Source organism: Salmo salar, chromosome ssa17 (assembly GCF_905237065.1).
Source record: "Salmo salar chromosome ssa17, Ssal_v3.1, whole genome shotgun sequence".
NCBI lineage: Eukaryota > Metazoa > Chordata > Actinopteri > Salmoniformes > Salmonidae > Salmo > Salmo salar.
The window spans coordinates 65,269,817-65,282,375 of NC_059458.1; the positions used below are offsets into that span (position 1 = coordinate 65,269,817).

General features: G+C 41.5%; 1 protein-coding gene across 2 annotated transcripts in view; it reads right to left on the minus strand.

Moving 5' to 3' along the window:
• Positions 1–12,559, minus strand: part of LOC106576405 (anoctamin-4) — a 42,005-nt gene that overhangs the window by 19,388 nt on the left and 10,058 nt on the right. The window contains exons 1-7 of one of the 2 annotated variants that reach the window (XM_014153556.2): positions 9,408–9,830; positions 2,464–2,658; positions 2,182–2,318; positions 1,704–1,856; positions 1,008–1,108; positions 516–560; positions 275–406 (exon numbers count right to left, since the gene is read on the minus strand). In XM_014153556.2, the coding sequence (XP_014009031.1) occupies positions 275–406; positions 516–560; positions 1,008–1,108; positions 1,704–1,856; positions 2,182–2,318; positions 2,464–2,527 (632 nt within the window). In that variant the 5' untranslated portion in view covers positions 2,528–2,658; positions 9,408–9,830. Of the gene's footprint in view, positions 1–274; positions 407–515; positions 561–1,007; positions 1,109–1,703; positions 1,857–2,181; positions 2,319–2,463; positions 2,659–9,407; positions 9,831–12,559 lie in introns of those variants that run through there. The other variant, XM_014153552.2, reaches the window with a different exon arrangement.

Below are 12,559 nucleotides of genomic sequence, written 5' to 3' on the forward strand. Positions count from 1 at the left end.
TCATCTCAGTGCATTCTATATCATTTTGCCTCGACGGGCGCTTGTGAGCCCCCCCAAAAAGGGCCCTAAAATTGGACCACACCCACAAGGAAATGTAGTTCATTTGTTCACATTGCAAAAATGTGGTACCCTAAAACTAAGAACTGTGGTTTAAAGATGGAAGACATTGATTCATCTTCACCTTTAAGTTAGTAAGGAAAAAACATATACCAGACTGGTGGTGGACACACACACACACACACACACACCCACACCCACACCCACACACACTCACTGATGTATTCTGGAGCGACTGAAGGGGGCGGTAAAGCTCTCGTTCTCCTCCAGGTCAGGAAGGGTGTTGTTGTCAAACTTCATGGGTTTGCGAGGCAGCCATCCTCGAAATCTGTTGATTCTCTTCTCCATCCTGGATGGTGACAGAAAGCCCCCCAAAAATCACACATCACATGCAGCCAGAGACCATTAACATTAGGGTTGTGCCCCAAAATTCAATCAATAAATCAATTAGCACTCACCTACTCATGAACTTGTACCGTCGATGCATGTAATAGATTTTCCTCCTGAAAACCCCCACAACATTATCAACTATTAAACTCTTAAAAATCTCAGTGCATTAATGCATTGCAGTGGCCTGGGGCGGTCTAGCAGTCTAGGTCACTTATGCCTCTGGAACACATATACCGGTGCTCGTATGTGTTAGAATCCGACCCCTCTAGAGCCCTTTCACCATTCTATCTAATAAAAGTGCATTGCAAATAACTGTAGATTCATAGTATGAGAGAGAGAGAGACAGAGAGAGACAGAGATCGAGGGAGAGAGTCAGTGAGAGAGAGAGTGAGCGAGCGAGACATAAAGAGAGAGAGACAGATCGATCGAGAGAGAGTCAGTGTGAGAGAGAGAGAGAGAGAGAGCAGGCAATGTGTGTGTGGTGGGAACCTGTCTGTCGATGTGATTTATGTGTGTGAGTGTGTCTGGAACTACAGAAAGCTGTGTGTTCGTCTCCCCACCTGAACGGCATCCGAATGTTCATAAGCTCTGCGTAGCGACACAGCACCTCCCAGGGAGCATGCAGCTTCAGGAAGATCACATCACTGTTGCACACAGACAGCTGTTTGAGGGGAAAAGACCCAGCATTAGAAGTATTACGTCCTGTTGATTCTATTTCTTAGAACAGTTTCTTAGCACATAAAAACATTTGAATAATATAAAATCTAATGTTTTAAATGAAAATGTTTCTATTCTAAATCATGTAGCCACACATGTATCTAGCTTGAGTAGAGAGGTTTATGGACTTCATAACTGGAAAGGGACAGCTGAAATATTGATTTTCTTTTCTCTCTCATCATTTCCTGTGACATCAATTTCCTGTGACTGATCTCAGAACAGTTAACAGGCAGAAGAGGCATAGTCTCTTTGAATGCTCCACATGATGACCTTGATGTTACTGCGTCAGCACACTAGGCATCAGCCACTCAGACACATGCAAAAGCACACACACACACCGCACACACAGCACAATTGCTTCCCTGCTCCTTCTAAACAGGATTGAGGATGAAACTTGCCATCAGCACATTTGCGTTGGTTTATGAGTGACAGGCAGAGCTTCAGTGACTACTGTAATACTGTCATACTATAATATAGTGTTACTGTAATACTATGTTACTTTAATGCTATAATATACTGTAATACTCAGTAGTACTCGCCTCCTTTTCCATCTGCAAGCCCTCGGCCCGGATGTTGCGCTCAAATATTTCCCTCTTCTCTGACTGTGGACCGGACTTCCTGTAAACCAGGATGTAGTCGATGTGGCACTTGCCATCGCTGAAGCACAAGCCACTGGATCTACTTCTCCCTACCTGGGGAGAGAAACAGAGGGAGGGAGTAACCACTATAAGGTTGTTTTGACCCAAAGTGACTTTAATATATTTTACCATTAGCACTGCCTAACATTTACAGAGGCGGTTGAGCTAAAGTGCTTTGCTCATAAGCATAATATCTAAATATGCCCTTCCAAGGGTTATATATCACACTACCGTAGGAAGAAACCAATGAGCTCACCCTAAGAAGACTAAACGTCTTTCCAGATCCCCCAAGGAGGATGAGAATAACACTGACAGCAGCCAGCTTCAACCCACAATGACCATACGTGCTTTACGGACACACCTGTCATTGACCTCTCACCTCTGGTGCCGGGTCAGTCCTGGTGTTGTCGTCCAGGATGCTACTGGTCCCGGGGTCGAGCAGGGTCGAGTCGCCATCTTTGGACGGAGTGCTCAGCCCCTCCAAACTCTCCATTAACAACTTCACATCCTTCAAAACTGGACAGAACATCAGCAGAAAACCCAGTGTTCAAGTTTTTTTGTCTCATAAAAGTTGCTCTTTAAAAAGATGCTGCACCAAGGTTACATTATGGTAATGTTATTTGGTTGAGGTACCCCTTTAAGGAGGTGCCAAATGGCTTACCGTGGGGTGGCACGTTGTCCTGTGTGCTGGGGGAATCAGGAGCCCCAGCCAAGGACACCTCCATTCTGACTGGCGACCTGTTGGGGGGGAAGAAGAAATCTGCAGCCTCAACCCCAGGTGCCGGGGGCCGCAGAACTCTGCGTCTGTGGGGGCTCTGCCACTGGAGCTCAGCCCCATGTAGAGAAAAACTCACACCTGGAAGAGAGATACAGAGAGAGAGAGAGAAAGACAGAGAGAGAGAGAGAAAAAGAGACAGTGAGAGAGAGGGAGTCGGAGAAAGACAGTGAGAGACAGAGAGGAGAGGGAGAGAATTCATCATATAATCAACCATCAGTAAAGACTGAGGCCCCACATTTAGTGGAAAACAGAGATGACAGAAAAGAGAGTGAAAGGTATTATTATCAGAGCTCAGTAAATAAAGTAAAATAAAACCCACATAGTAAAATAAAGGTTCAATAAAATAAAAATACAAATAAAATAACCTAACAGTAAAGGAGCTGGAACATTGACGTTGTAACGTTTGAGACATTATCAAACCTTCAGGAGACATCCTCTGTTGGTTAGGAAATGGGAGATAGGTGAATCCAGAGCCTTATATAGTAGGGCTGGGAATTGCCAGGGAGTTCACGATATTATCATCTCGATACTTTGGTGCCGACATGATAATGTATGGCGAATCTCACGATTCTATATGTATTGTGATTCTATATGCACTGTGATTCTATATTCATTGTGATTCTGTATGTATTGTGATTCTATATGCAATTCGATACTGATTTTATTGCGATTCGATACTGTGATTCGATACTGTGATTTTATTGTGATTCGATGTTTCAAACATATTGCTCACCATATGTCTGCTGCAGAGAGACGAGAGCCAGCCATGAGAAAAATAGTTTTGATCAGTCAGGGAAATAAAAGTGCTGAAACCATGTTGGCTTACTATTTAAAAAGAAGATGGAGAACAAGATATAGGAGGTAAATACCAGAGTTTTGGCGCAGGTAGGCCCACAGCCGATAGCGCTAGCTAACACTACCTATAGAAGCAATTGTAAAAAAAAATACTTTGTGTCAAATATTGATATAATATTGTCCCAAAATAATACATCTCCCCCATCACTATTATACAGACATGCAAATCATGAGTAAGGTTTACAGAGGCCCCAAAGAAAATGTAGAGATATATCTCTATACAGTCAGGTCTGAAATGATTGACACCTCTAATAAAGATGAGCAAAAAAACCTCTATAAAATAAATAATACAAACACTGAGCTATATTGTTTTCGAATTTTTGTTGTTGATACTAATGCAATTGATCAGACAAATACATTGCGTGCCCTTCAGTGATTCTGTGCGCCCGCTGTGAGGTGCCATTATCTAACATGGCCTAGTGAGTAGGCTAACAACAACCCCTCTGAAGAGGTCTGTGACCCACTCTTCCATCTGACGAGGCTCTGGGGAAGGTCGTCGCTGGTCTGAACGCTGAATTTCCCTTTGTGACAGCTCCGCGACTCAGCAGAATATTCCTGCTGAGCCCCAGACATACAGAGAAGGAGTGCGAGGGAGAACGCTCAACGCTCGCGCCCTTCCCGCAGTGGCTGAGGTATTGAAATAACAGCAGGTAATAAAACCACCATGAACTCCTCCTTCCTGGATGAAATCGATGGGCGGGTTCCCTCAATGACTTCAGTTGTAATAAACGTTTCACTCAGCCATCAGCTGCTAGGTATTTTATAGCGTGAGTAGAGGTTACTGCAGCCCCAATGGAGATGTGAGTGATAAAAGCTAGGGCAATATAGAAATCGAATGATTCCATCACATTTGAAAGAGTTGTCTAACGCAGCTCTGCCGGTCTGAATTGACACATCAAAGCATATCATTTGCACACTTTAAAATTCCATCTGTGCCCATCAAAATCCAAATGACCTGCTACTTCCAAACACGAGGTCTATATCGTGTTGTTACCACGACTACCACAGTACCCTCTAAATTCAAGATTAAGCATAAGTCACAACATTGAGAAAACCACTTTATATTTAAGATATACTTTACATGATTTATATTAACTACTCAGTAGATTAGACCCTGGAAAATTATAAATATTGAACATGACAAGATGATTGGCCTACTAATAGACCATTAGGTTGATCTATGTTGGATGATAAGATATAAGCCTAGGTGTCCATAGAGAAACATAAAGCCAATCAATAATTAACAACAGTGTATTTAACCACTGGGCAGCAGCACACACACATTTTAGTCATTTAGTAGATGCTCTTACCCAGAAAAACTTACAGTAGTTAGAGCATACATTTTCATACTTTCCCACAACCCACAACCCTGGCGTTGCAAGCACCAAGCTCTACCAAGTGAGCCAGCCACACACACACACACACACACACACACACACACACACACACACACGAGCAGAGTCAATGAGCATATCAGCCAAAATCCTGACCCAAGGTACACACACAAAATGCCAATTGTCATGTGGTAATCCATGCCATAAGAGTGGAGGCCAAGTTGGTGCTAGCATGTTGCTATGCTTGCTATCTCAGGAGGATGTTCAGGCAAAGCTAGTTGGTTTAAGTAGTTTTCCACACAGAACCAAGGTACAGTCACAAAACACATAATTCTCCTTTCCACTGAATAGTAGTATCAGAAACTTCTGATTGATAATAAGAAGTACATTACATTCAGGTGTGCTGCATCACATCAGCAGCTCATGGGAAAAGTCTAAATTTGATCCTTGGGATTTCCCAACTCTGACGATACCCCATTGAAGTTGAAATTTTAAACGGTTAATGGTTAGAGTAAGGGCAGGGAAGTTCCAATGATCCCAGATCGCACCAACAGTGGCTCATGGCCTCTGCACATGAACAGGAAGCAGTCTTACTTGACAAGTTATAAAGTTATTGGCACGTTATTATGGGTGTTATTAAGTTAATGATCGAGTCTCCCACATGGAGGGGAAAATAGATTCTATTCCTCCAGGAATGGGGAACATTACCAAGATGCAATGGAGTTAGCAGACAGCAAAGCAAAGTATTAAGTTACATTCAGTGGATGTAATGAAATTACACTCAGAAAATGTAACATGGGACTAAAGTGATTCTTAGGTGACATTATTTGCTAATCTGTGAGTAAAGCTGCACCATTTAGCTAACATGATTTAGCTACAGTGGCGACAAGCATGGTCTCTTTTTTGTTTTCTTGAGTGAGGCAGCTCCAAAATGCAGGTGTTTCAGCCTAGCTCAGTGCTTTCTGTGGTGGTGGGGTGAGCCAGCAGAAAATAGGAGCATTTCGCCGTGATTGGCTCAGTGTTCAATCACTCATGGGGACACTATGTCATCGCCAAGTTTAAGTCCTTAGTAAGAGTCGACATCCAAAATTTCAGCCCTTAGGGTCCTGCCATAGAGTTATATTACAAGTCTCAAGATCATTGGCCACAGATAAAATGACGTCAAATCACGTTATATGTAGAGTAGCTTTGATTGGACTGATCATGTCAACATCTTACTTTCAAAGTCTTAGCTAGCAGTCATCATCATGAATCATGTCAACAATCTACTGGCAAATAATTTATAATCCTTGTCATATGAAGAGAAATAATGAAGAGAAATTATAGATAAAACGTATCAGTGCTCATCAGCCATTGGACATAAATATTACACAACAAGTTGGAAATCGTAAATTCAACAATGAGTGGTTTGTAAGAAATCAGTGGCTGACTGCAACATTGCAAAGCAACCCCTAGCCTGATATTCAATGGAGTGGCTGTGTTTTTTCCCAGAGTTCCCACCATAAATCCAGCGAATGCCAGACTTTGATGACAAAGTTTGATGACAAAATTTGCCCACAAAGGACCGTCGTGCCACCTTCACAAGGTGAGTCCAAAAATGTTTTGTATGCTGCTGCAATAAATTATGTAATATGCCATGGAGATATGTATACTGTAGCTAAGAACGTAATACTAAGTGTATGTTGTGTAGAAAGCTGTTAGTAGCCCATGTGCCTCACCCTAATCATTTGGTTAATTTTCACCAACGCGGCAATATGCAGAAACAGTTTGTGATATATTGAAAACCTAAACATAAAATGTGCTATAGACACTAACATCTGCCACAATAATCATATTACTTGTATTTTTTTAAACAAGCACCTTATAAACTGCATCGTTTGTGGCAGGTGTGTGGTTATTTGCAAACTCTTTTTGTACAGTTTTGACAGTGCTACTGATAGTAGTGGTGGCGCTTGGCTTGCACATGCAAATTCAGCACACACAACATTCTATAATAGAATTGTGTTATTTGACGTGTCAAATTAAAAGCTTATTTAGCGCGTCAAATAGTGTTATATGACATGTATATTTTTTGACACGCAAAGACCCAAACGCCGTTCAATGTGCCTCACCCTAATAATTTGGTCTATTTTCACATCTTAATTTTGCCTACTGTTCTAACTTGGTGGTGCACAGGTAGCCTATAACCTATTTTAGAGAAATGTAATAATTGAATGTTGTAAGAGTTTTCATTGTCTGTTTATGTGCCCCCTTTATTTATCCTACGGTTCTGACTTGTTGTACAAGGAGTACACTGTAAGAATGTCCCATGTTCTGAATTTTGTCGCTGTACATTTCAAAAGTGCTGAACAAATAGTTATATTGACTACGTCCGTCGTCGCTCGCTCATTAATGTCTTAATAGAAATTACGGATTGCCTCTTATCCGCTTGTCGTCCTCTTATGCCATAGTTTGTACATCTCAATTGTCAGTAGAAACCACATTTGTTTAAACAAGTCATCCATATCAGCTATGTTTTTTTAAATGGCAGTAAATGAGGCTGAGTTAACTTTCTTCGCTGCCAGACAAGGCTCCACTAAAAGCCAGGTGTAGCAGTGGTAAGGTGTTGGGACTCTGTTGGGACTCTGCTGTTGGGACAGCTTTATATAGGCCCTAACAGTTTGTGGGCACCGTTTGTACCGTTACAGTGCAATTAATGTATTGTTTAGTGTTTTGTTTTGTTTGCCCCACCGAGATTTACATGCTAAAATCGCCACTGTTTAGCTAACATGATTTAGCCTGGCTCACAATTCACAGCAAATTTTATTGGTCACATACACATATTTAGCAGATGTTATTGTGGGTGTAGCGAAATGCTGGTGTTCCTAGCTCCAACTGTGCAGTAATATCTAACAATTCACAACAATAGTGTTTCCTACAAAAGAATAATTCTGTCAAGAGTCAAATAATTTTTCCCTCGTTCCCATAAATGTCACCTCTTACATGATGAAAAAGAGATTGGTTAGTATTGATTCAGAATATTTATTTCACATTGATTCTGTATGTAATTCTATGGCTGAAACTACCAGCATTAGATCTGTATCATTATAAGACTCTCTGTCATACCTGCATTTGATTCCATACGAAATCGAGTGATTCCATACGAAACCAGGACAAAATGTCATAAATATGCAAACTTTTATTAATTATTTCTCAATTACACTTTTAGATACAAATGTCAAATATGTCAACAATGCTTCCCCCAAATGATATGAATAAAATTGTGAAAATCCCCCCAAAATCATGGTATTTCTTTGTCCTGGTTTCATATGGAATCTCCAATCGTTTGTAACATAAGCTACTGGTGAGGTCACCTCAGCCTTGGCAGCAGAGGAAAACAGACAGAGCACCGAGATATTTTGGGATGGATGCCCATTTTTGGATCTGAATGTCTGGAAATGGTGAACTCGTCAAAAACTAGACAACCTACACAATATATTTATCATGGAATCTACAAACAATCTAAAACTGTTGAACAGGACAGACAACAGCAAATGTTGCATGATACCCAGTCAGACACACCGATTAACCAACAATCTAGGCTACATGAGAATATTTAAAATCAGAAGTAGGGTTCAAATAAATAGTCAAAGTTAGAAGCCCTCTAGTTTCAGTTGGCTTTCAAATAGCTAGTTAGCGGAAATAATTATTGGGTACAATAAAACTTTTGTCGAATATTAAGATGTTTTGCAACAAAGTGCATGAACTGCTAGTTATGCTGCGAAAATTACTTTTGAATTGAATGAAAAATGCTACAGTATAACAGTATTGCTAGTTGATTTGTAACCCTGAATCATAACCACAGATGATTGTCAGTAGAGAAATATTTTTTGGAAAAAAATTATTTCCCAATGAGATCGCTAGCGCCTCCTCAGTTCATATGACATAACCTTGCCTTAGCATGACAGCTCACAGTAGGCTAGCTGGTTGGGTAAGTGAGCAGAAAATAAAAAGGGGGGAGGGGTTGCCATGGGGACCAGGTATCAGGAAGACAGAAGGGTTCTGGACCACTACACCAGCACAGTCAGGGGACAACACACCTCCAGCTCCGTCAGGCCCCGGGGCAACACAATGGCTGTTTCACGCCTGCCAGATGGGCAACAGAGCTCGGACATACGACGTCTCCACTGAGCCCTGACCCACTTCTCCTTCCCTGAACCATGCATAATGGAGGAGTGTTACACTTAGGACACACAGCTCATTTACAACCCCCGGAGTGAAACTGTGTGGGAGGGAGGGCAATACGGGAGAGAGAGAGGGAGAAAGAGAGAGAGAAGGGGTGAACAGGAGCTAAGGAGAGATGGGAGAACGAGGGAGAGAGTGTGTGTGTGTATGCGCGTGTGAAGGTCAAATGCCTGTACAGTTCAGGAACACAACAGTGTGAAAAGAGAACAGAGATGATAGACAGTAAAAGAAGAGTACATGTGGGTCATAGCATATGAGTGAAGGACAGAGAAAGAGAGAGATCGAAACAGAGGGGGGGGGGGGGGACGAGCGAGAGCGACAGAGAGAGAGAGAGAGATTACTGCAGCAAAACCACTACAGAGGGGGGGAAAAAACACTGCTGTGGGTCTAAAACAAGTTGCCTGCAGCACTCACCATGCGAGGTGGAGAGGGAGAGAACTTCAACCCCTCAGAGGGCAACAGGAGGAGAGGACGACACAGCCCGGGGGCCGACCCAGTGGAGGCTCCGCAAACGCTACAGTAGCTACAACTAGCTAAACTTGGCTCCCGTACTAAAGCCCGCAGGGGGAAAAGGAAAAGGACCTTCTGCAGAGGCAATCAGCTGCATTCCCCATGTTTACCTCTACTCCCGAGCACCGCAGTGCTCTGCTCTAGCTTCTGAGCTCCCACACACACAGACACAAACACACACACTCTGCTCATCCCCAAAACATCCCTCAGATTATATAAACCTCTGTCCAGCCGGCACGAGGCACAGCTCAGGAAGAAACAGATGCAGACCAGCTTAGATCCTCTCTCAGGGAAAAATACAAGCAGAATGTTTATGCAGAGCGAGGGGGAGAGCAAGAGAGCTGCAAGACAATCAGTATTCTTAATCAGTTATCCCCGTCAGCCAATCCGTGGGAGAGGAGCTTTGAGGGTAGCCAATCAGAGCAGGGCTGGCTCTATTAGTGTGGTTGTTGACCAAAGGAATGACAGTTGCTGCTGCTCTGGCTGTCAATGTGTTTTTTAAAGCCAGCACCTCACACACATGCACACAAACACATTGGTGCACACACAAATACATCATTGTTGTGTACAGTGTGTATATTTTAAAGGAGGAATCCCTATGAAAAATTCTACCATTAGTTACCCTACTTGCATGAAACACTGTGAGTGAGTGTCACGCTACTGCAAATTAAACAAACCCTTCATATATATATATAATAGCTGGCTGCTTTCCAAAAGTGTGTTTTCAAAAGTCTGTTGTATGCTTTACCATGTTAGTAACACTATTTTAACAATGTGTTTTCAGGCAGAATCCAACTGGAACACAGTTTGCTAACCAGTGGTGTAAAGTACTTAATTAAAAATACTTTAAAGTTCTACTTAAGACTTTTTTGGGGGTATCTGCAATTTACTATTTATTTTTTCATCAACTTTTACTTTTACTTCACTACATTCCTAAAGAAAATAATGTACTTTTTACTCCATACATTTTCCCTGATCCCCAAATGTACTTGTTACATTTTGAATGCTTAGCAGGACAGGAAAATGGTCAAATTCACGCATTTATCAAGAGAACACGTGGTCATCCTTACTGCCTCTGATCTGGCAGACTCAATAAACACAAAATGCATAATTTGTAAATAATGTCTGAGTGTTAGTGTGCCCTTGGCTATCCGTACATTTTTAAAACAATAAAATGGTGCTGTCTGGTTTGCTTAATATAAGGAATTTGAAGAGATTTATACTTTTACTTTTGATACTTAAGCATATTTTAGCAATTACATTTACTTGTGATACTTAAGTATATTTAGAACCAAATACTTTGACTTTTACTCAAGTAGTATTTTACTGGGTGACTAACTTTTACTTGAGTAACTTCCTATTAAGGTATCTATACTTTTACTTAAGTATCACAATTGGGTACTTTTTCCACTACTGGTGCTAACCAGAAATACACTGTGTGTGTGTATGTGTGTGTGTGTGCTTGGTTAGGTTTTGTGATGTCCAGTATGGTATTTCAAATATTAGATTCACAGTCAACCAATAAGGTGGAAAGCATCCACATATTATTTAAAAAGGTCAGAGGTGGGTTGTTCCACCTCAAAAAGCACAAAAAAGAGGATTTACACCTACCATCTCAGATTGTTCTGAAAACATTAATGTTGTTAGAAACATAAGATTAGCATTCCTGCAACATTATTTTGTTGAGATATTAAGCTAATTGATTGCACCCAAATTGGCCATTTTAAATGTATAGGATTCATATAATATTCAATAAATATAGTGCCAAACATCCAATTTGGACCAAACCTTTTTCTAACATTGAGTTAGACATGAGGAATCCAGAGAAATTGTCAAAAGCCACTCACGGACCACCAACACCCCACAGCTATTTATTTATTCAGTATTATATGGGTGCAATCAATTAGCTTAATTTCTCAGAGATCAAATTATATTTCAACAAAGTATATTTCAACAAAATAATGTTGCAGGACATTTTATCTGTTTCTAACGACAGAAATCATTTCAGAACAATCTGAGATAGTGGGTGTCATGGCTTGCTGAAATGACATGGAATGATCCAGGTGTGTTCATACTATAATGTGATCCCAGGATACTCTCTTCTGTGAATCTCAGAACCAACAGAATGACTCGATATAACTCATCACCATTGGCACTGATAAACACTGTACTGGCCTAACTCCAAAAAGCACAGACACTACTCTCATTATCACTTGAATCAGCACATCTATCCTGAACAAAAATATAAACACAACATGTAAAGTGTTGATCTGATGTTTCATGAGCTGAAATAAAAGATCCCCGGGAATTTTCCATACACACAAAAATATTATTTCTCTCAAATGTTGTGCACAAATTCTTTCACATCCCTATTAGTGAGCATTTCTCCTTTGCCAAGATAATTCATCCACGTGACAGGTTTGGCATATCAAGAAGCTGATTAAACAGCATGATCATTACACAGGTACACCTTGTGCTGGGACAATAAAAGGTCACTCTAAAATGTGTAGTTTTGTCACACAACAGAATGCCACAGATGGTTTGAGGGAGCATGCAATTTGCATGCTGACAGCAGGAATGTGCACCAGTGCTGTTCAGTTCTCTACCATAAGCCACCTCCAACGTTGCTGAGAATATGGCAGTACGTCCAACTGGCCTCACAACCACACCAGCCCAGGAACTCCACATCCGGCTTCTTCACCTGCGGGATCGTCAGACCAGCCACCTGGACAGCTGATGAAACTGAGGAGTATTTCTGTCTGTAATATAGCCCTTTTGTGGGTCAAAAACTCATTCTGACTGGCTGGGCCTCGCTCTCCAGTGGGTGGGCCTGGCTCCCAAGAGAGTGGGCCTATGCCCTCCCAGGCCCAACCATGGCTGCGCCCCTGCCCAGTCATGTGAAATCCATAGATTAGGGCCTAATGAATTTATTTCAAATGAATAACTCAGTAAAATCGTTGAAATTGTTGCGTTTATATTTTTGTTCAGTATACATCTCCTGATGGCTCGCACTACTGCCATCTACCCCGATTACGGTCACCGCCAAAGGTTCTGAG